Source organism: Aspergillus aculeatus (assembly GCF_001890905.1).
Source record: "Aspergillus aculeatus ATCC 16872 unplaced genomic scaffold ASPACscaffold_1, whole genome shotgun sequence".
NCBI classification, from domain to species: domain Eukaryota; kingdom Fungi; phylum Ascomycota; class Eurotiomycetes; order Eurotiales; family Aspergillaceae; genus Aspergillus; species Aspergillus aculeatus.
The window spans coordinates 1,441,415-1,467,248 of NW_017962976.1; the positions used below are offsets into that span (position 1 = coordinate 1,441,415).

The following is a 25,834-nucleotide window of genomic DNA, read 5'->3' on the forward strand; positions in this document are numbered from 1 at the left end:
ATGAACTCCATTATCGGCGTCCCTATCGGGCAGCTCACGTGACCTGGTGTCATCGATCCCCCGATCGGGCAAAAGCCGGCGCGGTCTAGAAGAAGAGGCAAAAGATAGAAGCGACGGAGAAAAGAGCTCTGGTCAGCTTCCTCTTCCTCGTCGCGAGCACCGCGCTCATTCCGTCACAATGAAGTTTTTCATTGAGTAAGTCTCACTGGCACTCCTGCCTTCCCCACTCAGAGGATCTTGCAGAAACAAGCTTCTAATCTCATCCGGCGTCTAGTGATCTCCCCGTGCTCTTCCCTTATCCTCGCATCTATCCCGAGCAATATGCCTATATGTGCGATCTCAAGAAGACCCTCGATGCCGGGGGTCACTGTGTCTTGGAGATGCCTTCGGGAACCGGAAAAACTGTCTCGCTGCTATCGTTGATCGTAGCATATCAGCAGCATTATCCCGAGCATAGGAAGCTCATCTACTGCTCTCGAACGATGTCCGAGATCGAGAAGGCGCTGGCCGAGCTGAAGGCCTTGATGAGTTTCCGCGCCAAGGAGCTGGGATACACTGAAGATTTCCGCGCGCTTGGATTAACCAGTCGAAAGAATCTATGTCTGCATCCGTCGGTCAAGCGAGAAAAGAGTGGTACAGTGGTCGACGCAAGATGTCGGAGTTTAACTGCGGGATTCGTGAAGGAAAAGAAGGAGCGGGGCGATGATGTTGAGTTGTGCGTTTATCATGAGGTATGGAGAGTTTCTCACAGGTTCGCGACGATTGACTGACGTTTTACAGAATCTTGACCTTCTCGAACCGCACAACCTCGTACCTCCGGGTGTCTTCACCCTTGATGGGTTAAGTAGATATGGCGAAGAACACAAGCAATGCCCATACTTCTCAGCCCGTCGCATGGTATGCTCTCACAGTATTCGGTAGAATGGATTTTATACTAATGTTGCCCGCCTCCTTCATAGATGCCTTTCTGTAACGTCATCATCTATTCCTACCACTATCTCCTCGATCCGAAGATTGCCGAAAGGGTGTCGAAAGAGCTCTCTAAAGACTGTATAGTTGTCTTCGACGAGGCGCACAACATCGACAACGTCTGTATTGAATCACTGAGTATCGACTTGACTGAGGATTCGTTGCGGAAGGCTACACGCGGCGCGAACAACCTCGAACGCAAAATCAGCGAGATGAAGAGCTCGGATGCTGAGAAGCTCCAAAACGAATATACAAAGCTGGTTGAAGGACTTCGGGAAGCAGAGCAAGCTAGAGAGGAAGATCAATTCATCTCAAATCCAGTCCTTCCGGATGACTTGCTCAAGGAAGCTGTACCAGGAAATATCCGTCGCGCCGAACACTTCGTCACCTTCCTCAAACGGTTCATTGAATACCTGAAGACCCGAATGAAGGTCACACACACTATCTCCGAAACACCACTATCATTCTTGACGCACGTCAAGGATCTCACGTACATCGAGCGAAAGCCATTACGATTCTGCGCTGAGCGTTTGACATCACTCGTGCGCACGCTCGAACTCATTAACATCGAGGACTACCAACCGCTACAAGAGGTGGCAACCTTCGCTACCTTAGTTGCCACATACGAAAAGGGCTTTCTGCTGATCTTAGAGCCATTCGAGTCGGAGGCAGCCACAGTCCCCAACCCGGTGCTGCATTTCACCTGTTTAGATGCCGCGATAGCGATCAAACCTGTCTTTGACCGATTCAGCTCCGTCATCATCACATCGGGTACCCTGTCGCCCCTCCAAATGTACCCGAAGATGCTAGGCTTCGAAACCGTCCTCCAGGAATCATACAGCATGACACTCGCCCGCCGATCCTTTCTGCCCATGATCGTCACGCGCGGATCCGACCAAGCCCAGATCTCCTCCTCGTTCCAGATCCGCAACGACCCCGGTGTCGTGCGCAACTACGGCAACATGGTCCTGGAGTTCTCCCGCATCACCCCGGACGGCATTGTCGTCTTCTTCCCGTCCTACCTCTACATGGAATCCATCATCAGCATGTGGCAGGGCATGGGCATCCTGGATTCCATCTGGAACTACAAGCTGATCCTCGTCGAGACCCCGGACGCGCAGGAGTCCTCGCTGGCGCTGGAAACCTACCGTACGGCGTGCTGCAACGGCCGCGGGGCCCTCCTCTTCTGCGTCGCGCGCGGCAAGGTCTCCGAGGGCATCGATTTCGACCACCACTACGGCCGTGCGGTGATCAACATTGGCGTGCCCTTCCAGTACACCGAATCCCGCATCCTGAAGGCACGCCTCGAGTTTCTCCGCGAGAACTACCGCATCCGCGAGAACGACTTCCTCTCCTTCGACGCCATGCGGCACGCCGCCCAGTGCCTGGGCCGCGTGCTCCGCGGTAAGGACGACTACGGGGTCATGGTCCTGGCGGACCGGCGCTTCCAGAAGAAGCGCAACCAGCTCCCCAAGTGGATCAGCCAGGCCATGCTCGAAAGCGAGACCAACCTCAGCACCGACATGGCCGTGGCCACCGCCAAGAACTTCCTGCGCACCATGGCCCAGCCGTTCAAGGCGCGCGACCAGGAAGGCATCTCCACGTGGAGCCTGGCGGACTTGGAGAAGCATCGCGAGAAGCAGATGATCGAGGAGGAGAGGCTGCAGCGGGAAGAGGAGCTCGCCAATGCGCGGGCCGCCAATGGTGCTGGTGCTTATTATGGTGGCGGCGGCGGCGGTGCCGCTGCCCCGCCGGACGATGAGTTCGACGATGATATTGATGAAGATCTAATGATGTTGGATGCTCAGTGACCTGCAGGCGCGTCCATTGGGTTTCCTTCCCCCCGCCCACCTTTACAACCTTGACTTATTTTGCCCATTTTGTTTACCTCTTGTTTTTATCACGGTCAAGGGGGGAAAATGCTTGCATAGATTGCATGATACCACGGATGGTTCGGTGTTGGAAAGGGTTGATAATAAAATGTACAGTACATTACAGAGCAGCTACTTACTCAAAGAAAAGAAATCTAAAACGTATTTGCCGAGTTTTCTTGTTTGTTATTCGGGTCAAAAAAGGTTCATACTCTTTATTGAATGCTATATCTTAAGGAACTAATAAGAAGGACTTTTTCTTATTCCGCTGAAAGACAACTCCACAGAAATCGTTGGACACGTCATAGACACGACGAAACGGGTGAAAAACAAGAAGTGCGTAGAGTTACATGCAAAGTCAGATAGGCAAGCATATACAACGAGAAGAAATGCATACACAGTGCGAGGGGCGAGGAGGTGTTGTCTATGCCACGGGGGCAAGGACATCGAACGCACCCGTACCCACGATGCCGGTACGACCGACAACGATGCGGGCACTGGGACTCTTGAGGTTGTCGAAGTCTCTCTCGACCACCGCCTCCTTGAGGTAGCCGACGGTCGTCTCGAAACTCATCTTGGCCAGGGGCGAGGAGCTGTCCTTCACCAGACCGTTGCGGTTGAAGGGACGGAAGCCACCGGACTGGGTCATCACGTCACCGATCAGGTTCAGATGGCGGTTGTCGACGGAGATGCTGTGACCCTCGAAGACGTCGGACATTTCCTTGACGATGGCGGCACGCGCGGCCTCCACGCCATAGAGGGTGAGCATGTGGTGGATCGAGTTGGTGTAGAGGGAGTGGGGCTTGATGATGTCCTGGTAGTCGCGCATGGCGAGCAGGTTGACACCTTCCGTGATGACATAGGCGGGCTCGCCCTTGACGGGATCCGCCGCGACGAATGTGCAGTTGCCCAGACCGGGGATGGACTGGATGACCGCAGTGCGGGCAGCGTCTTCGACCAGAGGCAAGAGCAGAAGCTTGGGGGTGTCGATGTCGTACTGCAGCTGGATGGTGCAGGATCCGCCCTTCTTGGGATTGAACTTGAATTGAGTGACCTCGCCGTACTTGTTCTTGATGTCCTCCTCACGCAGCTTGGCGTCCTTGCCTTGCTCCTCGGAGTCGGAGTCAGAGGCATCATCCATCTCGACATCACGCTTCTGGCGCGTGTTGTCACCCTCGTCATCCTCGTCCTCGTCCATGGCATCTTGCTGGCGCACCATGCTCTCCTCTTCATCCTCCGGGCCTTCGTAGGAGACCTGGTTGTTGCGGTTCTGGTTGCCCCGGGCCCGCTTGGCGTCGTCCTCATCGTCTTCCACATCGTCATCCATGGGCTCTTCTTCGGCATCCCTGCCGCTCGGGGCATCCTGGACCGTACCGACGGAGACACCAATTTCAGGCTGAGCGGTCGAGAACTTCTTCAGCGTCTTCTCGTCATTACGCTTCTTGAGCTCGGCCTTGGTAAGCTTCACGAGTCTCGGGATGAACTTGTTCTGCAGAGCGTTTTGCACATCCTTGGTCGTGATAGCATACTCGGCGGTGTACTCATCAGGAGGGAAGAACGCGATCTCAATGTCGTAGATCTTGGCCTTCATGCTGCCGGAAGAGACTCTCTCCTTGATCTGAACCTTGTCAACAACCTCTGCAATGCTGAGCTTGCTGATGGCCTTGGCGAATCTTTCAGAGTGCTCCTTAGAGAGCTCTTCGTTCAGATACAGGGTCATGGTAGGGGTCATGATGTGGGCACTAGCTGTCATGACAATTTCACGAAGACGGGGAATACCCAGCGTGACGTTCTTCGCGGAGTGACCAGCCAAGTGGAAGGTGTTCAGAGTCATTTGAGTGGAAGGTTCACCAATAGACTGACCGGCCACGATACCGACGGCCTCACCAGGGTCCACAACCGACTTCATGTACTTCATGTTCATCAGAGTGTTGAATGACTTCTTGGTGATAACACCCTCGATGCTCTTCTTCTTATCCCTGAGCAGTCCATCGGGGTTGGCATCCTCGTACTATTATGATGAATGTGTCAGTTATCCTGGACAGCTGATTGGTTCTCAATGGACTCTTACCTTCTTGAGTGCTTGCGAGAATGCTTCGGAAATACTGCCCAGATTACCTCCAGGGTGATAGAGAGAAAGGACAGGATCCATAGCATCGACCTTGCCCGTCTTGCGAACCTTCTTGACAGCATCCTTGTGCCAGTTGACGACCTCTTCCTTCTCCAGACCGTGGAAGTCGCTGGTCAGGTTGACCTGCGACATGATGGAGAGGTAATTGGATGCCAAAAAGTCGAAGTTCTTGAGGTGAACCTGCTTCGTGATATCCAAACCATCCTCACCGTACAAGAACTGGACAATGGATCCATCGGAAGCCTCACGGACCGAAGTGTCATACTCAGCCCTCAAGCCCTCCATTCCCTTGATCAAACAACGCTGCAGATAACCGGATCTGGAAGTCTTGACGGCAGTATCAATCAAACCCTCACGACCAGCCATGGCGTGGAAGTAATATTCCTGGGGCTTGATACCAGTCAAGAAACGGCCACACACGTAACCACCAGCCATGGGATTCGTATCATACGCCCGGAAAGAGGGCAGCGTCTTACCGCTCACCATGACAGGTACACGGCGACCTTCCAAAACCTGCTGTCCAAGGTTGCAGGAAATCAGGTTGGCGTTGACGCTAGAACCCTTGGCTCCAGAGATTGTCATCGACTGCATCTGGTTCCAGGGGAATGGCTTAACAAGACCATTAGGAAGACAGGCTTGGGTAATCTCAGTAGACAGCTTCGCGTTACGGGCGTTGGAAACACTATCGAGACCACTCTGTTTCTCATCGTCGCGAAGAACTTCCTCCAGACGCCGGGTCAGCTCGGCGTCCTGGTCGGCGCCTGTAGTCTCGTCGAGAGTGACATACTTGAGCGCGACCTCACGACCCATGGCGGCAGCCTCGCTGATCTTTTCTCTGCGTACGCGATCACCTTCCTTAGTCAAACGAAGATCATCGATACCGCAAGTGAAAGCGCGCATGTTGAGGAACCTGGTCAGAAGACGACCCAAGATACTGATCAAGCGACCCGCAATGGTATGTCCGTAAATTTCGTGAATGGCATCAACCAAACCGCCAGCAGTGGGACCGATTTGCTTCTTGTCGAGAATACCGCAAAGCAACTCTCCATCCTTGAAAATGACGGTGCCTTCTTCGTTGCCCTCACCCCAGCGGTCACCGGGCGTCGAGGACTTGCTCTTCAAGTTGAGACCGGCTCTACCCGGGGGCATGATGTTCTTGAGAATGGTGGTGATGACTTGTTTGCCGGTCCAGAGAGGCTTGGGTCGAATGACCGCAGGGCCGATGAGTTGAATCCGGTCGGTAATGGTGTGAGAGTTCTCGGGTCTAAGACAGCTGTACAAGAGCTCGTGATAGTCCTCCTCATCGAAGAAACTGTCTCGGCAGGTGAACCAGGTGCTCATGGAAATGTGATCCTGAATCAAACCACGCAGAGGCTTGCCGGACGTTGCGACAAGATACTGATGGTCTGCATCCGCAAGCATCATGGCCTCTGACCGGGCGAGTTCGTTCTGAGGGAAGTGCATGTTCATCTCGTCACCATCGAAATCCGCATTGTAGGTATTACAGTTAGCGTAGTGCATGCGAATCGTTCTCTCGTTGGGAAGAACACGGGCCTTGTGACCCATGATAGACGGCTTGTGGAGGGTAGGCTGACGGTTCATCAACACAACATCACCAGTGGTAAGATGACGGTAGACTTTCTTGTTGCGAGACCCCTTCATGCGCCAGTTCGACGGCGCAAGCAATTGGTTAGCCAGAGCGGTACGCTCGTCCAAGCTCTTGAACTTGAGGTTGGTGACCTGTCCCAATTCATTCTCAATGGCAGAAGCACCCGGGTATTTGTCGGGACCGTTGATGACCGCCTGTTTCATTTCCCAGAAGTTGTGGTTGGTCACGGGCTCGGGGTAAGTCAACTTCTTAGCGAAAACCATGGGGACACCAATTTCGTTGGTCTCAATGTTCGGGTCGGGGGAGATGACACTGCGAGCGGCAAAGTTGACACGCTTTCCCATCATGTTCTTCCGGAAGAGACCTTCCTTCTTTTCCAAAATCTGCTTAATACCGTTGGGGCCGGCGGCGGCAGCTGGTCCAGCGGAGGCATTTCGGTCACGGTCGATAAGTCCGTTCACAGTATCCTGAAGCTGAACAATGGAGTGAAGCAGGTCACGGTAATCGCGAACACGCATAGCAGCACTAGAGCTGCTGCTTTGTCTCTCCTTGCTGATCTGGTTGATGATGTCGCAGTTCTTCAGAATACTCGTAAAGATGGTGTTTTGCTGAGCCTCCAGAATAGCGCCAGCTCCTTGCTGCGCGGCGGGACGATATCTGTTGGGCGGTACCAAGATGTTCTTGATGAAGAACATGTCTGCGCTAACTCGGGATTCCTTCTTCGGTAATGGTCGAGAATTGTACACGAGAGTCAGGATTTCCGCTTCCTTCTCGAAAAGCAAGGTCAATGCGGCATGAACTTCGGGAGAAGGCATGTATTGCTGGCCTTCACCGGCGGTCTGTTTCTTGTTCTCGAGCTCAGTGACAACAGCATTTCCACGGGCAACTTCCTCCTCGGCTCCATGAACCTGAGATGCGGTGTCCGAGGCTCCGTCTGCCTGTGCCTCCTTATCCTTGCTGTTGAACTTCTGAGCCTCCTGAAGGAGGATCAAAGAGTTGGGCGCTTGGAATCCAGCCTGCAGCATAGCGTGTTTGGACTTTTCAGGTAGAGCCTTGCGGAAAACCTTCGAGAACTTATCTTTCCGATAGGACGGCGAGATACTGCAGAGCGATTTTGGTCAGCCGAGAGCTGACTAGAAAGAAGGACGTGTGGAAGATATGGAAGTGATAACGTACCCACTACAGCTGGCACACTTGCCTGGAGTGCCGATGGCTTTCATGAACTCTCTCACGAGGAACCGGCGCTGCTCCGCAGCCAAGGGGTTCTTCGCACCAGCCATAAGACCCTTTAGTCTTCCATCTGCTTGCGCTTGTCGGATGCATTTCTTGACGTAGGAGGTTCTACGAGCCATTTTGTCGTCATCGTCCTCGTCCTCATCGCTGGATCCTTCGCCGTCTTTGGCGGCCTTTCTCTTATTGCCCGTCGAATGAGCCATCGTATCAATGACAGCAACCTCCTCTACCAAGCCATACTGCAAGAGTCGCAATTTGCAGGCATACGTGTTGATTTCGAAGCGAGACATTTGGAAGCGATGGCAGTAGACACATTGCGCCTTCAAAAGACGGTACATCTGCTCGAAATGGGTGGGATTGTACACACGGACTGGCAGCTCAACATGACCAGAATGGCCTGTGCAAGACCAGGAAGACTGCCGACATGTTGTGCAGCTGGTTGCCGTCAGTTCAGGACCCCGCTATTGGCATACATTTCCGGGAATTTGGGGGAGAGCGAAATGACACGACGAAGTTGATATCCCAAGTAAGAGATGAAGAAAGGATCTTGAACTTACACATGATCACCCCAGGCACCCAGAGCTGGGTCATAGAGACCACCAGGAACAGGATTGTTGAAGGAATCCAGCGCCGGGGTGTTCTGGATTCGCTTTACAGAGAGAGCTTTGATGTCTTCATCGGTGTAGACGCCAAAGTCAATCCCCGCAATGGTGGAAGCCACCGGTCGTGCGAAGGTCGCCATGATGTCCCCCTGCAGCTCTTGGAGCAACGGGTGGTGCGATGCCTTCGTCCTTGAATGGCTGCTGGCCTGGGGAGATCGATCGAAAAAGCGGGTTCGTCGGCCGCGACGATGCGAAAAAGTTGCACCCAACTTTTTTTCTGCCCTGCGGCACCGCCCGGCGGAAGGCCCACCCCGTGATTCCTCCGTCCGTCTGTCTGTCTGTCTGTGTGGCTGTCTTGCAGGTCCGCCCGCTCCAAAGAGCTTCTCTGTCTAGTCTACTTCATTCGTGCCTTCTCTCTCCCTCTTTCTTGGTCATCAGCTCCCCCCCATCGCTTCTCGCCGGCTGTATTCAGGGTGACACCTCATTCTGCCCTATCATGGCTGACGCGTCAGGAAATGCGCTGAAGCGCTCTCACCCCGAAGATGATCAAGATAACATCCAAAAAAGACCTCGTTCCAATCATGGCTCTCCCGCGCCCGTCAAAGCAGCGCCTGCTGCGGGCAAGCTTGACATTGAGAAGATGGTCGCAGAGGCCAGGGCGAAAGCAGAGGCAGTACGTGCTCGACTGCAAGCCGCAAAGGGCATCGTCCCGTCTCCTTCGCCAGCCGCCTCCAGTCCTAGTCCAACACCCCCAGCGGCCAGCCCTGCGATGTCCAGGCTAGAACAGATGAAGGCCCGAGTCGCTGCTGCGACCGGACGAGCCAACGCGACAGCCCAACAACGAATTGTCCCTACGCAAGCTCCCCAAGCTCCTACTCCACCTCCTCCTCCGCCGCCGCCTCCTTTCGAAGACGAAGATGATGGCTCGTCACGGGCTCGCGGTGGTCTCGATGTCGGTCTTCACCCCGCCCTGTTATCGGATACCCTTGAGTTCAGAGGTGGCAAAGGACGGCAATCCATGCAGTCGAAAAGCCGCAGGACCGAGTCTCCGGCTACGGCAGGCCGGCCTGATCGAGCCGGTCTTGATCTCTCGGGCCCGTCTCTGGAGGAAATCAAGAACAACCCATACTTCGATCCGAGCCTCGGTCCCAAGGCCACAATCGCAAAGCCCCGACAATCCCGGCAGCTCATTTTCAACCAGAAGGGCAAGTACATCCAGCAGGCGGCGGCGCTACGGCGACAGGCTCAGCTGGAGGCTATGAAGAAGCGGATCGCAGAAAGAGCTCGACAGGCCGGTATCGACGAAGACTTGGACGTTGAGAAGGGCTTCCTGGTACCAGCGCCTCCAGCGATCGAATGGTGGGATGAAGGGTTGGTCGATGGCGAGGACTACTCGGCTATCGAGGATGAGCAGAAGCTCAAGATCGACACACCCGACACGATCATCACGCAATACGTTCAACATCCCGTCCTTCTCGACCCTCCCCAGGAAAAATTCTTACCACAACAAAAACCCATGTACCTCACACCGAAGGAGCAGGCCAAGATCCGTCGCCAGCGACGAATGGCAGATCTCAAGGAGCAACAGGCGAAGATCAGACTGGGTCTGGAGCCGGCGCCGCCCCCCAAGGTCAAGAAATCGAACCTGATGCGAGTGTTGGGCGAGCAGGCAGTCAAAGACCCCACCGCCGTGGAAGCACGCGTCAACCGGGAGATTGCGGAGCGCAAGGACAAGCACGAGGCTGCCAACGCTGAGCGCAAATTGACCAAGGACGAGCGACGCGAGAAGCTCGCGCGGCAACAAGAGGCTGATGCGGAACGTGGTGTGCTGATGACGGTATATCGTATCGACACGCTCGCCAACGGACGACACCGATTCAAGATCGGCAAGAATGCCGAACAGAATGCCCTCACGGGGGTCTGCGTCATGCATCCTCGATTCAATCTGGTTATTGTCGAGGGCGGTGCTCATTCGATCAACAACTACAGAAAACTGATGATGAACCGCATTGACTGGACGGAAAATGCGGGCCCCGGAGCGGTACGAGAGGGCAATCGCGAAGCTCAGGCAGCGTGGTTAGCCGCCGAGGATGAGCAGACCGGCGAGTTGAAAGATTTAAGCCATAATACTTGCGAGCTGCTGTGGGAGGGTCAGGTCAAAGCCCGAGCATTCCGGAAGTGGTTGGGGGCGCGCGTTTGCGAGACTGATTCCCAAGCAAAGGATGTCTTGGCTCGAGCGAAGCTGGAGAGCTTTTGGGCGTTAGCAAAGAGTGCCAAGCAGAGCGAGGCGTAAAGTATTTTCGTGGTCTTAGAGAGAAGTACTATGCCCATGATCATTACGGGATTGGGGGTGCTTTACCATAAGATGCTACGCCAGTGACGTGTATAATTAGAACTCATAACCTACTCATGATATTCGGACTGCACCAGTCTGCACACTGTACATATTCAGAGACGCTACATGTTGAACCGGTAAACGGGAGGTGAAAACTTTTGATTACCCATGCCATGAAAAGGAATGCCCAAAAATCCTGAAAGTGCAGCTAAACCCAACACCATAGATTTATTTTGATGAATAAATTGCCAAAAAGCGAACAGAATCATGAGACACGATCATTGACGAGGAGGGCCTTGTTGATTGTTGCTCAGATGCCGCAACAGATCCAACTGAGCCTTGACCTGATCGAAGTTCATGGTGGGGGCTTGCGCCTGTGGTTGTTGTCCCGGGGCGTGTTGCTGCTGCTGTTGTTGCTGTAATTGTTGCTGTTGCTGGAGGGCAGCGATGAGTAAAGGATTGATTTGCATATTAGGGGGGAGCTGTGGGTAAGGGTTCGGTTGTTGTTGGTAGGCCTGTTGGAATGGGACCTGGAAGTTGAATGGAGCCGGCAAAGCTCCTCCATGTTGGTAGGGCTGCTGCTGCTGCTGCTGCTGCGGGAATGCGAACGGGTATTGCTGGGGAGGGTAGGCACTGGGCTGTTGGCCAGCGCTCATCAACTGCTGGAGGTAGGCAGCGTGTTGATGCTGAGCTTGGGGTTGAGGCTGGGGTTGAGTACCCTGCGTCTGTTGTTGATAATAGGAAGAACGGTCGGGACGCTCGTGATGAGCATCGCGAGATCCGGCTCCGGCTCCACCGCGGCCACGACCAGCGCGACCGCGATCAGATCCTCGGCCTCGACCTCGGCCACCACGGAAACCGGAGTTGTTCCTGCTGTGACCAGAGAGACCATCCGCTTCGACGGGGGCCTCCTGCTGGCGCATCATCTCGTGTAGGTTCTTCGGACGTGCCAGGGGCGTATAGCCATCGTCCGCCGGGCTGTCGTCGTAGTTTAGTTCGCTGTGGCTGAGTTTCGAGGGGCCTGGGGGTCCTCGCTTCGCTCTGGCGGAGTCGCCGCTCTTGCCCTCCTTGTTCTTCTGGCGCTCCTGCTTCACTTTGCGCTTGTACTCGGCTTCCGCCTCATCGTCGGAGAACTCGACTTCGTCCTCGCCGACCTCCTCGTCGTGATAGTTCGAAGCATCGCTTCCCTTGATACCCTTGAGGGGTTGAGTGAAGACAAAGGTCGAATGCGACTCGACGTAGTAGATCGGCTTGCCTTGCGTGATCCCCCGCTCCTCAATCGCGGCTGCCGTGGGGAAGCGCACCGCATAAAGCGGGTTCTCGACTCTGCCCAGCGTCTCGGCGACTACACCAGCGATAGTGCGGTCCTCCAGACATAGCAAGGAGCCAGACTCGAGCACCTGATATTCGCCGGAGGTGTTGGCCACGATCAGGATGGTATTTTCGACCATGGTTTCCACCTTTCCGAGATACACGATTTTCATTTCCGGAGAGATGGTTATGTCGGGGATGGGCAGAACCTCTTCCGGAAGCTCGTTCGCGGTCTTGAGCTGGCTGCCCGATCTACCCTTCCCATCGCCTTCGTCATCCGAGCCTAGCTCTGCCTGCATCAGAATTCGCGCCTGCTCTTCCGGGCTCAGAATCGGATAGTCTTCGTCGTCATCGCTGTCGTCGGAGGAATCGGTCGAAGAATCATCGGAAGATTCGTACGGCGAAGAGTCAATCTCCCATTCGGGATGCTCATCCTCTTGTTCCTCCTCTGCCTCCTGGGAAGCGTTCGCAGCAGATCCTTCTTCCCGTTCGGGGGCCGCATCCCCGGGAACCTCCTTGTCCAAATCCATGGCTTCATGGTGCGTTCCGGCAGACTCCTGAGCAGTCTGCTCTACCACAGTAGTAGGCGCGACCGTAGCACCGATATTTTGACCGGTGCTGGTGTGTTGTGGTTGAGCAGGCTGGGTCTCTGAAGAAGTCTCCGGGACATTGTCGTTGACAAGGCTCAATCCTGGAATTGGGAGATGCGATGTGGCAGATGCTATCGGATCGCTTGTAGGACCGTTGACAGTGTCTTGCTTGTCGTTGAGGTCGCTGTTCGTCACCGGGGTGCTTGCATTCAAGGGTGTGTTGTAAAAATCACTCCCATCATCTGCCGGTGTCAAAGCAATGGGTGGCGTGTCATTCATGCAGGGCTTTTTGGCTTGAGGACCTTCGCTATGGTCCTTTGTAGGAACCAGAACCTGAGAAGGAGGCTGAGAGTCACTCATTCTGATGTCTGCGAGGATATGATCCAGGAATGAGACAATCTGTTTCGCGGATGGGGATGCTCTGAGCAGCAGGAACTTTTTTTCGACGGAATCGCCCCGGCGAGCCGAACAGTCGCTTATCGATAAGACGCCCGGCGCTGGCGGATCTTTCTTCCCGCGCCCCAAGTGCATCGGATATCTATAGACTACAGAGTATATGGAGTAGACCACAAACAATAATCTACCATTGTCATTCTTCTTCTGTATAGTGAAACCTTCCCCCATCGCCCAATTCTGCTCCTGGATGTAGTACTTGCCAAACCATGGCACCTACGAGGGAAGTTGATGCTGCATCGGCGTTGGCAGGCGCAACAAATACTCCGCGCAGCAAAAAAAGGTACCGTCCCACCAGCTGGCATCATCTTCCTATCGCTCGAAAGCTGCGCTAATATGACGAACGCACTCGGCAGGCCCCCGCCGTCTCCGTTTTACCTGCCCTTGAACGTCACCCTTTACTTGTGTCTCATATCAAACGTTCTCGCTGCTTTATATGCTCCAATCCAGGACTGCGATGAGGTCTTCAATTTTTGGGAGCCAACCCACTACCTGGCTCATGGTTATGGACTGCAGACGTGGGAATACTCTCCAGTCTATTCCATTCGCAGCTGGCTCTATGTCTCTGCCCATGCATTCGTCGGTAAAATAAGCTCGTTTGCTCTCAAGAATAAATCTTCCGAGTTCTATGCGGTCCGGTTCTTCCTCGCTATCGTTTGCGCCGCCTGTCAAACGCGACTGTACTCCGCCATCTGCCGCACGCTTAGCCCACGGATCGGCCTCGTCTTCCTGATGGCCATTCTCTTCAGCCCTGGTATTTTCCACGCATCCACGGCTTTTCTCCCATCGAGCTTCACGATGTACATGTCTATGCTTGGGTTGACGGCCTTCTTGGATTCAAGAGGTGGTCAGAAAACGGCCCAGGGGATCATGTGGTTCGGAATCGGCGCGGTCGTCGGTTGGCCATTTGCCGGAGCTCTTATCATCCCCCTGTTGTTGAGGGAGGTGGTCATTGGCTTCTTTAGCGGAAACTTGCCCAGATTGTTTCGTGGGATGTTTGACGGGGCTATCAGGTGCCTCACAGTTCTGGTATGCTTTGTTATATGCACTCCATAATCGCGAAGTGTCCAAAGTGCGCTAATGCTTCTCAGGTTGCTGAAGTCATGGTCGATCATGTATTCTTGCGCAAGCTCGTGATCGTGCCGTGGAACATTGTCGCATACAATGTTTTTGGCGGAGAGGGTCGTGGGCCCGACATCTTCGGGACTGAGCCGTGGACATTCTATATCAGGAACCTGCTGCTGAACTTCAATATCTGGTTTGTGTTTGCGATGGCTGCGGCGCCATTGTTGGCTCTTCAGGTGGTTCTCCCTTCTCAGACAACCGACAAGCAGACGTTGTTGAGACGCCTGGCTCTCATCACGCCCTTCTACATGTGGTTTGCGATCTTCACGGCGCAACCCCACAAGGAAGAGAGGTTCATGTATCCAGCGTATCCATTCCTTGCCCTGAATGCATCTATTTCGGTGCATATGATTCTGTCGTATCTGGGCACCAGCGATCCCAAAGAATTGCCAGGGCGCTTCGCACCCAAGCTCAAGCTCGCAGCCGTGGCGTCAATGTTCCTCGTGGCCATCAGCGCGGGCTTCCTGCGAACCTTGGGCATGATTACCGCTTATAATGCCCCACTGAAGGTCTTTGAGCCCTTGGAGCAGCCAGGAGTGGCTCAACCTGGTGATTCGCTGTGTCTGGGCAAAGAGTGGTACAGGTTCCCTTCGTCCTTCTTTCTGCCTGGTGACATGCAAGCCAAATTCATTCGCAGCGAGTTCCGCGGACTGCTTCCTGGCCGGTTTCCCGTAGCCAAGGACTTGGCTTCTCTCTTGCAGGGCACCTCGACGATCCCAGCGGGGATGAATGATCGGAACGAGGAAGACCTTGGAAAATACGTAAGACTACTCCAGACTTTTGCCCGCATTCTACTGCAGGTCGCTAATGCGAAAGTTTAGGTGGACATTTCGCAGTGCTCCTTCCTGGTTGATTCCCACTTCCCCAGCAGAGAGGCTACCGAGCTTGAGCCGGACTACGTCCAGGATGAAACGCACTGGGAGAAGCTGGCTTGTCACGACTTCCTCGATTCCTCTAAAACAGGGCTTCTGGGCCGTCTTATCTGGACTCCGGATCTGCCGATAGTGCCGCCAGCTCTGCGACGCCACTGGGGACAATACTGTCTGCTTCGACGACGCAGTGCGCATGCGAAGCCCCGGTACTGAAATGCATGAGCGTGCAGAGGAGGCGGTGACTCCCCACGACTAGTAGTAGATCAGTTACTGTAGATGAACAAACAAAACACATCATCACTGCATCCATTCTCCCCGGATTGCCCATGTTAGTAAGTCATATGCGACCCTGCAGGAGGAGCAGCCACACAGGCTTGTCTCGCCCTCCTCTGTGGGCAACACGAGTCTTTGCCTGATTGGGAAAAGATATCCCCCGGTGGTGTCCGGGCTGAAGTGAGTGACACGATAAGTAGCGAGGGAGAAAGAGAAACGGGGAGAGATAAGACCGCCACTGCAACGACCAGGCCAGGCCGATTACACATTTGGGGGTTCTGATGCACCGGGGCATGAGACTATGTGAGGGGTCAACCACCAGACAACGGATCTTATCGCTGAAGCCTATCTTCGGTTTAACTTATCAGTCGCGTTCCATTAACCAAAACGGTAACAACTGCTGGCTGGATGAAGTCTTGCCATGTGCACTGAGCCGCCCTTGATTTCATTGTATATGCGCATTCCGTATAAATATGACTGTCCCTGGCTGAATTTGGACTCGAACTTTGAAATTCCTACCATGGTGAACAACCAACAACCACTTTCAAGGAACATATCGACATGATGTCTTCCGAACTTATAGAGACGATCCAACAACACGCCCCCAACGTGGCCATCATCTGCCTCGCAACCACAATCGGGGTCTACCTGCTCAACAAACTCCTTGAAGCATGGAAGACCATCGGGTCGAGTCGCGCCAGACAATCAACCCCGAGTCTCGAAGCGTCCAAGAACAAGAATGAGGATGTCAAACGGATCCCTGGCGGTGAGCTACAACGAACGCAGTTATAGTTGCAGTTGCAATCGCAATCGCAGAAAATCTCCAGCTTGCTGACAGCGACACCGCACAACAGTATGGACGCCTTCAGACTTCCAACGACCGCCTGCGACACCTTTCCCCGACTGGGACGTGCACAAGACGAAGCCCATTCCCTACCGCCCATTCCGATACGGACCGTGAGTCGATTGTCCTACCTTGGATGTCAAGGGCTGCCTGCCTACAGAATTTCAAACTGACCCAAGTGAAACGGACATAGAAAATACTTCGTTACAATGGGACTCCGCAGCATGAAATGGGACGAATGGATCGGTCAGTCTGCTTGTCCCACCTGTACACACAAACACAAACAAAAGCTAACCCCATACTCCCGAGGGATATGCAGAACTGGACAACCACTACCTCCGCTACCACGCCGACAAAGCCAAGCGCATCGAAGAACGAGGCTCGAAATGCTGCCGCACGCACCCGGATGCAATGGACGCCGCCATCGAGCTGTTGGAAGAGCTGTACGTCTGCCCCTCCAACAAACCTCCCTCCCAATCCACCTTAACCACCCCCCCCCGGTCCCCCAAACTACTCCCTCATTAACCCTGACAAAAGAACCACCTACCTCCCCGAACGCTACCCGACCCTCTTCCAGAAAACCGCCACGGGCCTAACCAACCTGGCCACGCACGAAACCTTCAACACCACGCAGCGCCCCCTCCCCGAAGACCCCATGCAAACCTGCGCCCGCCTCGTCCAAGACGACCTCGCCATAATGATCGAGCGCCCGGACGGCGAGTACTACCTGCTCGCCGGCGCCGTCCTCCTCGCGGGCTTCTGGCGCCTGGAGGATAAATACGGCATGCGCCTATCCGAGATCCACACGCACGGCGCCGTGCCCCAGTACACCGAGAAGCTGGAGCGCGGGATGATGAACTTCTTCCGGCGGCTGCGGCCGCAGGACCCCGTCGTGCGCAACAACTACTTCATCCAGGTGGACGACGCGCTGGCGTGGTCGCACAGCATCGGGGATGAGGATTCCCCCGAAGTGTCGTGGAATACCGCCGCCAAGAACAAGGCGATCGAGCATCATTTTTTCCGCTCGGAGCGGCAGTCCCTCCGCAGGCTCCCGAAGTCGGGGGGCGTGGTGTTTACGATCCGCACGTATTTCGAGCCCATCACGAAAATTGTGGAGGAGCCGTGTGTTCCGGGGCGGTTGGCGTCCGCGATCCGGAGTTGGGGGGAGGATGTGTCCAGGTATAAGGGGAAGGAGAAGTATGAGGAGGTGTTGTTGGAGTTCTTGGATCGGAAGCATGCTGAGCAGGTGGCCCGGGGGTTGGATTTGGAGAAGGAGGAGGAGGAGGGGGGGAGGAAGTATCCTTTCTAGATCGGGGAGGATTTTCCTGGGCCCGTTATTTGGGGATATGGTTTGATTCTGTATATATGGGGTTTTTAACGACTTCGTGGTTTTGGACTTGAGATGAGATTATTAAGTATGGGTTCGTCTTTGGTTTCGGTTCATTATTAGGGTCACAGTACATACTGGATTATACCTCTTTCCTGCCTCTATACCTGGTAAACCTGCCCACCTATGCAAGTATGCAAACAATCACTGATTTCAAAAACAGTACGTCTATCCATGTTGAGAACGCCGACCAGATGTATCCTTCAGAGACACATACTGGGTCTAAAAGGCATAAAGATACATTCAGACACAGCTCAGGTAGCGTTCATCTCAATGTCCAGCTTCTGCCGCCGGCGATGCGAGTAATCCCACTCGCGCTCCTGTCGCCACTCGCACTCATCCCGGAACTCACAGATGCGGCATTTCCACGCATCCATGACCTCCACCCCGCGCGGTGCCCGCTCGCCGCGCCACCACTCCATCTGGTCCGCCACGTAGGAGGTCAAGGAGTTCGGATCGAAGAGGAAGGATCGACTGCCTAGGACGCGTTTCTCCATCTCGGTCGTCGGTTTCGAGGAGATGTACTTCGCCGTGAGCAGCGGGGAGACGACGGTAGGGTAAGATTCGAGCGTGGCCGGCTGGAACTCGGAGGGGATGGATGGGGCCACGGAGACGGATGGTTGGGATTGGGGAAGGAAGGTCAGACGGAGGTTCTCCTTCATCAGGTTCCAGAGGGAGGCGAGGTTGTTGTGGGAGGTGAGAATGCTGGTGGAATCTTGACTGGCGGGTGGAGCGGATGAAGTTTTGAGTGACAACGAGGAGGCATCCTCGGCGTCGGCGTCTTCTTGCGTCGGGATGAAGTCCGGGTCGAATTCCTGCGATGAGAGCGCGTCGAAGTACTGGTCGTTGAGATCGCCCACTTCGTGGATGAAGGCGTCGGTAAAGGGACGCTGCGCATCGAGCTTGTACCGCGCGGCGAGGACGTCAATGGTCACATCGTCGCTGGTAATGAGGCGGTTCAATATGTGGTAGTATAGCTGGAGTTGGAGCTGCGTGGGACGGAACGAGGAACTCTTGACCGCTGGCACGGAAGCACTGCCTCGCGTCTTGACGTCGGTCAGGTAGATCCGCGGTATACTAGGGAGCTCAGAAGACCCCTGACTACTGTTTCCTTCAGCAGTGGTAGCGTCTGGTTCTTCTTCTTCCCTCCCATAGACATCGGAGAGCCTCTTCCCGCCACGTGATGGTGCAAGCAGATAGTCCGTCAGGGACATCTGATACTCCGGCATGATAGCCCTCGATGCCTCGATGTCGGCATAATACGAGGCGGCCGTGGCCTCGAGGGCTGGATCTGGACATTCGATAGACAGCTGGTCGATGACGCCAGTGACAAGCTCGCCATCCACCAAGCCCCATATCTCCAGCTCGCGCGTGATGCCATACTCTCGTAACAGCCGCAGGCCCTGGATGATATTCCAAATACGCAAGGCGAGCGCGTCCTCCTTGGTCGTGATCTCGACCGGCACCGTCGTGTAGATCTCATCCTCCAGCGTCTTGTGTATCGTACTTCCGAGCTTCATCGCCGCGGTTCGACGCTTCCGGCCATGTTTCGTAAGCGAGTACCAATACTGCAGCTCACACCATGCTGGGGAGATCAGGTCCGTGACGGAGAAGGCCTTATTCGGGGGCCGTCGGAATCGCTCCACGGGAGATCGCGTATCCTCCTCTGTATTCACTGCGTTGGTGGTGGTCTCGAGGTGACGAGCGGCCTGGCGCTCGCGCTCTTTTTCTCTGCCTTCAGAGGAATTCGGATGCTCAACTAAACGCTTCGGGGAGGGCCACAGGTTAGCGTCGCGATCACAACACGGGCGAAACAATCATCCAGGTGGGGGACAAGAGCAGAAGAGAGCATTACCAGACGCGGTACCACGGTGACCTGGAATCGACGCTGGCCGACGTGCGCCGTACGGCCAAGTCCGGCGAGTTTGCCAGGCAGGCTTCTCCCTCCCATACACCCGAGGCAACGGGCGAGACGACGAGCCTGCATATTGATCCTCAATATCTGCGATAGTCGCAGAGACTTCGATGGCTACTGGCAAGGGTGGAGGTGACGGTGCGGGTGCTGCGACTACAGAGTCGGGGACTGTCGCGTGGTTCGGGGCGACTCTGGCGAGCAATTCTTCCAGCAGCGCCTCTTCCTCGGGCGAGAAGTCGGAGCCGTAATCGCTGCTGCTGCTGCTGCTGCTGTCGCTATCCGCAAAGCCACCGGGAACTAGTATCGGAGACTGTGTGTGGCAGGGCATGCCTGCAATGCGTGGGAAGCGTTCATGCCATGCGATGTGGTTTGCGTTGCGTTCGAGAGGCAGGCGGGCGAGACCACCAAGAGGAAGAGGCGAATGAGAGCGGGCCGATTGTGAAGCATCCCTCACGTCATCCTTCCACCTTTACCAACCCCAATACTACCCTCGATACCTCCATCGAATGGGTTGATCCGACCAAGTTACTATTAAGTTCCATTCTGTTCGCATCGAGTATACCGAGCAGACAATGCTGCTGTTCGAAGTCTATATATATTCTATCGCATTTTCACTTCATGCTAATCTATAGACAAATGCCGCACGCCATGAAAACGTCTAGGATATCCCGATTTAGAGCCAGATAACAGAAACAAAGAAAAAGGAAATGTAGTAGGCTAACAACGGCCCCATCATGCCTGAATCGTCGCCGCACCAGCGCCAATGCTCACGGGCGCACTTGCCTCGGCCATCTCTGCCTCGACCTCTCGCGCCGCCTTCTGGTTCAACCAGCTCAGATACGTCTGCCATCCCACCGCAATGACACCCGAGAAGATGCTGCGGAACTGGGGTGACACGTACATGAAGCTGAAGGCCGTGACGGCCGGCCACAGCTTCACGCTGTTTGAAATACTGACCGGCAGAGCCAGCTTCAGCCGTTCAAAGGTCTCCTCCAATGACTTGCCCGTCAACAGCGACTGGAGACTGAAGAAGTAGGTATTGAAGACCGGGGTGAAAACCGCCTGCTGCACGCAGACTTTGGTCAAGATTGAGAGAAACTTGGACGAGTAGTTAAAGTTGTTGTGGAGGAACATGAACCTGTTCGGTGCGCCCGCAGATAATTTAGTCAGCTCTTGCATGCTACAGTGTGTGTTTTTTTTTCAGTGAATGCAGAATGTGCCATACCATTTGAAAGTCGGAATGCTCGATCCCACCCCGACCGTCAGATGTCGCAGTGTTCTCAGCGGATCATATCCTCCACCAGCCCTTTCTTCCTTCTTTCCTTCGCTACCCGCCTTTTCTCCCTCCGAAGACTGTGCCGTCGCCGTCGCCGTCGCCGGGGCAGGATCCGCGGGGAACAGAAGTTGTGCACTCAGATCGCCGCAGAGATAGATGATGACCGAGCTCCAAAGCTGCGTCGCATACGGCCGGCGCTCCTGGACCCGCGAGTATGCCCGCGCCACTCTTCCCACAGGGCCAGCCTGGATGATTTGAAGCAGTGATCGCGAGCCCGTCTGTGCGGCGGTCGGCGTCGGGACGACCGGGGCGCCCGAGGCTGAGGCGGCTGTTTGTGCATTGGGTGGTGAGGAGGAGGCTTTTGGGGAGGGGTCTGGTTTGGATGCTGGGGAGGAGGACTGATATCTCCGTGGTCGGAGCGATCGGGAGAGTTGCAGCGACCGGTGGATCGGTGGTCTGGCAAAGATGATGGTGCTCATGGTGTAGGATATATCGTTTTTCGGAAGAAGGTTCTATATCATTATTCGCATGTATAAATCGTACAATGGTGAGTGAATGTGTCGGCGAGGGCCAGGTCAATTCAATTAAGGTCGCGAGAGAGACTCCTGGTATTGGGTTGGGCGACCGGCCACATCAATGAGCGCAGACCACGAGTCTCACACCGATAGGTTTGTTCAGTCAAACATGCAAGCGTTTTCAGGGCGTGAGAAATGCTGTCAGAGGGCGAACAAGGCACAGCAAGCTATAGTCTGTCAGCAGCGATAATAAAGAGAAAACATGATTATGAATCATTTTGGGAGGGGGGAAAGAAACTCCGGAAGGCAAATGTCGGGAGCGCATAAGCAACAGCCGGTGCCGAGGGTCGGCGAAGCGATCCGATCGCTGGGAATCGCTTATCTCCGGACGACCCATAAGTTTTGTATAGCATTTAGCTAGCTACGGTATTGATGCACGTTTTCATAAATGGCATTCAATTAATATCATTATTCAGATCGGAGAATCTCTATAGAACTGCCTGAAACAAACAGAAACTCCACCCTCTATCAACAAACAGTAAGTGGCATATACATAGAAGCACGGGGTATATCAACATGCAAATCATCGAACAATCACTGCCCAGAAAATGAGGCCGATTGTTTCATATTTCACTCGACGCAGCCATCCACGGCTCACATCGACATCTTCAAAAAAAGTAATAGATACTAAAGATTATATAGTAATCGGGAAGTGGGTAGGTGCTTTTTGAGGTGCGTTTTGAGGGCGTTTTGAAAGGCGCTCGAACCAGATCGAGTCGCTGGTGGAAAGTCGACCTTCAAAACTGCATCTGCTGGGCGGAATCAAACTTTGAAGGACTCGCGAGTGTGAACCCGGTCGATGTCGTAGGGGTTCCCCTCGTAAAGCGATTGGCGAACAGAGTTCACCGTATGAGTCGAGGCCTTGCTGCGAGTGCGGTGCAGGTCCGTCAATCTCTCCTTGTGGCTCGAGTCGGAATCAGCGCTAAGGGTCTCGGCGGCCGGGGCTTCGGTGCGGTCGAATCCATGCTCCTCCTTGGTCTCCTCCTGAGGTTCTTCGGGTGCGGCCTCGGCCTTCTTCATGTGCTGCGCCAGCATCTGTCGCATGAAAGCGTCGGATTCGGCAGCATACTTGCAGCGCTTGCGAATGGCGGGTCCATACTTGTAGAACATGAAGGGGAACGGAACACAGGCAAGCGCCAAGAAAGCCGGGATACAGGTAGCCCAGTGAATACCAAGATCCTCGTACATATAGGTCGTGAAAAGAGGGAACACGGCACCGAAGATAGATCTCAGCACGGAGTTGGCGGCCAGGACCGAAGCGGCGAAGATGGTGTAGGTGTCAATGAGATAAGACAGGTTACTCAAGAATACCAGGACGAGGCCAAAGCCGAAGGGAACTCCAGCGGCCACACTAGCCATCCAGTGAATAGACACGTAGTCTGTCCAGGCAAACCAGAAGAGACCAACCGGAATCGCAACAGAGGCAATCAGACATGGGGGCAGGCGAGCCTCTGGGGGTGCGAAGCCGCCGTGCTTCTGAGAAACACGGATGTACCGCTTGTTATCGAGAATGTTGTAAACCACAGCCCCGATCATACCCACCATGATGCCCAAGAATGGAAGACTGCCAACTCCCTGGTTCCAGCCACGGTGCAGCTCGTAGACAATAGGATAGGCAGCGAACAGCATGTAGAGGGTTCCGTAAACGATGGCGATGTAGAGAGAAAGCAAGAACACGATCGGCTCCTTGAAGAGCAGGATCCAGGGGCGTGACAGCGCAGTCTTGAAGGCCTGTCCAAGGGTGGTCTTGCCCTGATCGATGTCGGTCTTGCTGCGATAGATCTTTCCGGTAAGCTTGGTCAGTTTCTCTGCGCGGCGACGAAGAAGGACCGGTGCGTAAGTTTCCGGGACAGTCAACGATCCAAGAATCCAGACAACGCCCGTGAAGGCACCCAGGAAACCCATCACCCATTTCCATCCGGCATTCATTCCCAGGAATCCGCCAATAATAGGGCCGAGCACGGGACCTGTATCACAGAATGGTGGTTAGCAGCAGCTCGAGATAGCAAGACGCAGAGAGAGTGAAACATACCCAGGAAAGGAGCAGCGGCGAACAAACTTGTCGCAACACCTCTTTGACTGGCAGGGAACATGTCGGCGATGACACCACCAGCGTTGGTCATGGGCGACGATCCAAAAGAACCTGCGAAGAAACGAAGGATGATGAGGGTCCAGGCGTTCTTGGAACCAGCAGCGCCGGCAGTGAACGCCGTGAGCGCCATGTAAGTGACACAATACACAATTTGACGGCCAAACATTTCCGACAGCGGTGCCCACAGGAGCGGACCTGCATTTATGTTAGGAAGGACTGGTAAAAACACAGGTGCGAAAACATGATGACAGATTGCGGAGCTTACCAATAGCGAAACCAAGAACGAAGAGAGAGACACCAAGGGTCGCAACTTCGGTACCGATTCCGAAGTCTTCTTCAATCTCGACAATACCACCAGTGTAGGCTGATGACACAAGGGCGACGGCCAAGGTCGCAAGCGCCATCATCATGGTGAAAGTCCACTTCTTCGTCTCGCTGAACTGCATGGGGTTGCGGGGATCCTGGGGGAGCCAAGTGACTGCATACGGATCCTCATCGGTACCGGATCCAGGATAGTGATGATCGACGATTTCCTGAGTTAACACGCCTTGGTCGGTCAACAGACGCCAGAATGGGATCTTGTTGCTGGCAATAGCGATGGCCGAAGGCCCACTGTCCCCCTTGTTGTTGGCCATTGTGGAGGGAGAAGGGCGAATTCTTGGTGAGGATTGGTAGTCGACCAGGTAGGTAGCTGACAGAGTTGGCTGATCGTAAGGGGTTATTGGTTGAAGTACAGATTAGGTAAATTGACTGTGCTTCCAGAAGGCTTGCTCGACCGAAGCCGTTTAAGGTAACCACCAAGGGTCCAAACAGACAACCGTTGTTAGTAGTGACCGAATGAAACCGTGATGTATAGTAGCAGGCTAGGCGACTAAAATATAGTCGGTGTAACCAGCTGCTGGGTAAATCTCTTTAGCCGACGTCTAGAGACGACGATCAAATCACGTAGGTATGATCAATCAATGACTGATCTTCAGCTTGAAACCGAAACAACCTACGTACGATCGAGGGACATGGCATCGGATATATACAGCGGCCTAACGACTAAGGAGAGGAGGGGCTAGAAATTTCTGCTAATGTCTGCACCACCTGGCATTGTCCCACCACGGCCACCACGGCGTCATCTTGCCCTGGCGCTACAGACGGGAACGACTAATCGTTGTAGGGACTTTAGCCTCGGATCCTCGCCGGTCTGAGACCAAAGCGAGGAATCCAGGGACACACCAGTCCAGTGATTCCCAGAACGGGGACTTTCTGCCGATATTCGTGCACAGAGGCCGGCTTATGCAGGGCACAAATTCATCACTGGGGCGGGCGAGACTGCATGGCCTCAGCCAATGTGGGCCGACGAACCCACCCAGGAGGCTCGAAATTCTGGTTCCATGGGCAAGTCCGCACACCTCGTGGACGGCAGTCCCGATGGCGTCTGCGAGGGCTCGATATGATTAGTCGGTGATGAACAGAAAAGTGCTGATGTGGGGGGAATCCTGTGTGGTGGAATTTTTATCTTTCGACAGGGGAACTTACCGAGGTCCAGGGGATAGACAGATAGCTGCCTTACATAACCCACGGTCCTAGCCCAGATATAGCAGTTTCAGATTGTTTAGCGGGAGATTATGGACAGCAGCCCACCGTCGAAGGATCGGAGCGGGATGTTGAATGATGGGACTGGACTGATCATGAGAACAATGGCAGAAAACCTGCTCGACGATGATGGCCGATCGGGGTGTGAGAGAAAGAGATATCATCATTGTGACATGCATTTCAGAACCTTATGCTGCATCGGGTCGCATAGAAGTCCCGGGACGGGCTTAGCGTTTTTCTAGAACGGGCAGTTCCATGGATGGATATGATGAGTCGAACTAGAACATCAGAGGGAGAATTCTTTCCTACGGTACGGAAGAAATGATTCAGACACGCCAAGCGGGCTACGGGATCCCGACGATAATCCGACTTCATAAACAACATGATTAACAATCATCTTCCTGCTCAAAGTGGGCCGAATCAAGCGCAATATCCGACTATTGACTAAAGATTGTTTCTTGCATAACAGGCCTTGCGTGGCCTTTCATAGCATAGTCAACAACACTGCCGTCACGATCTCGGTCATATTAGCAAACTATAAAGCAGCTCAGAGATAATGGCTCGGTCAAGTAGCCTGAGTGTACAGAGTAGAGACGAGTCAACTATGCCACAGGCCCGTCAGTATTAACATGCAGCTACTGGCCATTTTGCAGGGGTCGAGATTGGGATGATACTCAGGCCTCAGCACTTTGCAGGAACAAATCATCCCCAATATAGATAGATGAAAGTCGGATTACGCCGCCGCCCCACCACTCGCATATCGCTAACCAGCTAGTCGACTGCCTGC

At 54.3% G+C, this 25,834-nt stretch overlaps 8 protein-coding genes across 8 annotated transcripts; 3 read left to right on the forward strand and 5 right to left on the reverse strand.

The window, feature by feature from the left end:
• Positions 1-178: 178 nt before the first annotated feature.
• Positions 179-2,780, forward strand: ASPACDRAFT_49111 (TFIIH/NER complex ATP-dependent 5'-3' DNA helicase subunit RAD3; the record flags this gene model as incomplete). Its single annotated transcript, XM_020202208.1, has 4 exons — positions 179-195; positions 275-731; positions 781-897; positions 960-2,780. The coding sequence occupies 4 exons, from the start codon at positions 179-181 to the stop codon at positions 2,778-2,780; spliced, it is 2,412 nt and encodes an 803-aa protein (XP_020061046.1).
• Positions 2,781-3,039: 259 nt separating this feature from the next.
• ASPACDRAFT_74279 (DNA-directed RNA polymerase I core subunit RPA190) lies at positions 3,040-8,595 on the reverse strand. Its single transcript, XM_020204167.1, has 4 exons — positions 8,371-8,595; positions 7,757-8,248; positions 4,912-7,681; positions 3,040-4,851 (listed from the first exon to the last, which is right to left on the reverse strand). Exons 1-4 carry the CDS (start codon positions 8,553-8,555, stop codon positions 3,265-3,267), a joined length of 5,034 nt encoding a protein of 1,677 aa, XP_020061047.1. The 5' UTR covers positions 8,556-8,595; the 3' UTR covers positions 3,040-3,264.
• A 716-nt stretch (positions 8,596-9,311) lies between these two features.
• On the forward strand, positions 9,312-10,914 carry ASPACDRAFT_74280 (U4/U6-U5 snRNP complex subunit PRP3). The gene has a single exon (XM_020204168.1). It carries the CDS (start codon positions 9,434-9,436, stop codon positions 10,706-10,708), a length of 1,275 nt encoding a protein of 424 aa, XP_020061048.1. The 5' UTR covers positions 9,312-9,433; the 3' UTR covers positions 10,709-10,914.
• A 114-nt stretch (positions 10,915-11,028) lies between these two features.
• Positions 11,029-13,011, reverse strand: ASPACDRAFT_49114 (RNA-binding snoRNP assembly protein NAF1; the record flags this gene model as incomplete). The annotated part of the gene is made up of 1 exon (XM_020202209.1): positions 11,029-13,011. The coding sequence occupies one exon, from the start codon at positions 13,009-13,011 to the stop codon at positions 11,029-11,031; it is 1,983 nt and encodes a 660-aa protein (XP_020061049.1).
• Positions 13,012-13,440: 429 nt separating this feature from the next.
• Positions 13,441-17,527, forward strand: ASPACDRAFT_20935 (glycosyltransferase family 22 protein; the record flags this gene model as incomplete). The annotated part of the gene is made up of 8 exons (XM_020198982.1): positions 13,441-14,133; positions 14,196-14,990; positions 15,051-15,307; positions 15,697-15,728; positions 16,229-16,331; positions 16,412-16,464; positions 16,538-16,718; positions 16,756-17,527. 8 exons carry the CDS (start codon positions 13,441-13,443, stop codon positions 17,525-17,527), a joined length of 2,886 nt encoding a protein of 961 aa, XP_020061050.1.
• A 332-nt stretch (positions 17,528-17,859) lies between these two features.
• Positions 17,860-20,023, reverse strand: ASPACDRAFT_74281 (exonuclease V; the record flags this gene model as incomplete). The annotated part of the gene is made up of 3 exons (XM_020204169.1): positions 17,860-19,371; positions 19,461-19,586; positions 20,018-20,023. The coding sequence occupies 3 exons, from the start codon at positions 20,021-20,023 to the stop codon at positions 17,860-17,862; spliced, it is 1,644 nt and encodes a 547-aa protein (XP_020061051.1).
• On the reverse strand, positions 19,998-21,603 carry ASPACDRAFT_109507 (Mpv17/PMP22 family protein). The gene is made up of 2 exons (XM_020195396.1): positions 20,746-21,603; positions 19,998-20,658 (listed from the first exon to the last, which is right to left on the reverse strand). The coding sequence occupies exons 1-2, from the start codon at positions 21,273-21,275 to the stop codon at positions 20,253-20,255; spliced, it is 936 nt and encodes a 311-aa protein (XP_020061052.1). The 5' UTR covers positions 21,276-21,603; the 3' UTR covers positions 19,998-20,252.
• Positions 21,604-21,761: 158 nt separating this feature from the next.
• ASPACDRAFT_109510 (MFS transporter) lies at positions 21,762-24,458 on the reverse strand. Its single transcript, XM_020195397.1, has 3 exons — positions 23,729-24,458; positions 23,404-23,658; positions 21,762-23,338 (listed from the first exon to the last, which is right to left on the reverse strand). Exons 1-3 carry the CDS (start codon positions 24,096-24,098, stop codon positions 22,134-22,136), a joined length of 1,830 nt encoding a protein of 609 aa, XP_020061053.1. The 5' UTR covers positions 24,099-24,458; the 3' UTR covers positions 21,762-22,133.
• Positions 24,459-25,834: the final 1,376 nt, after the last annotated feature.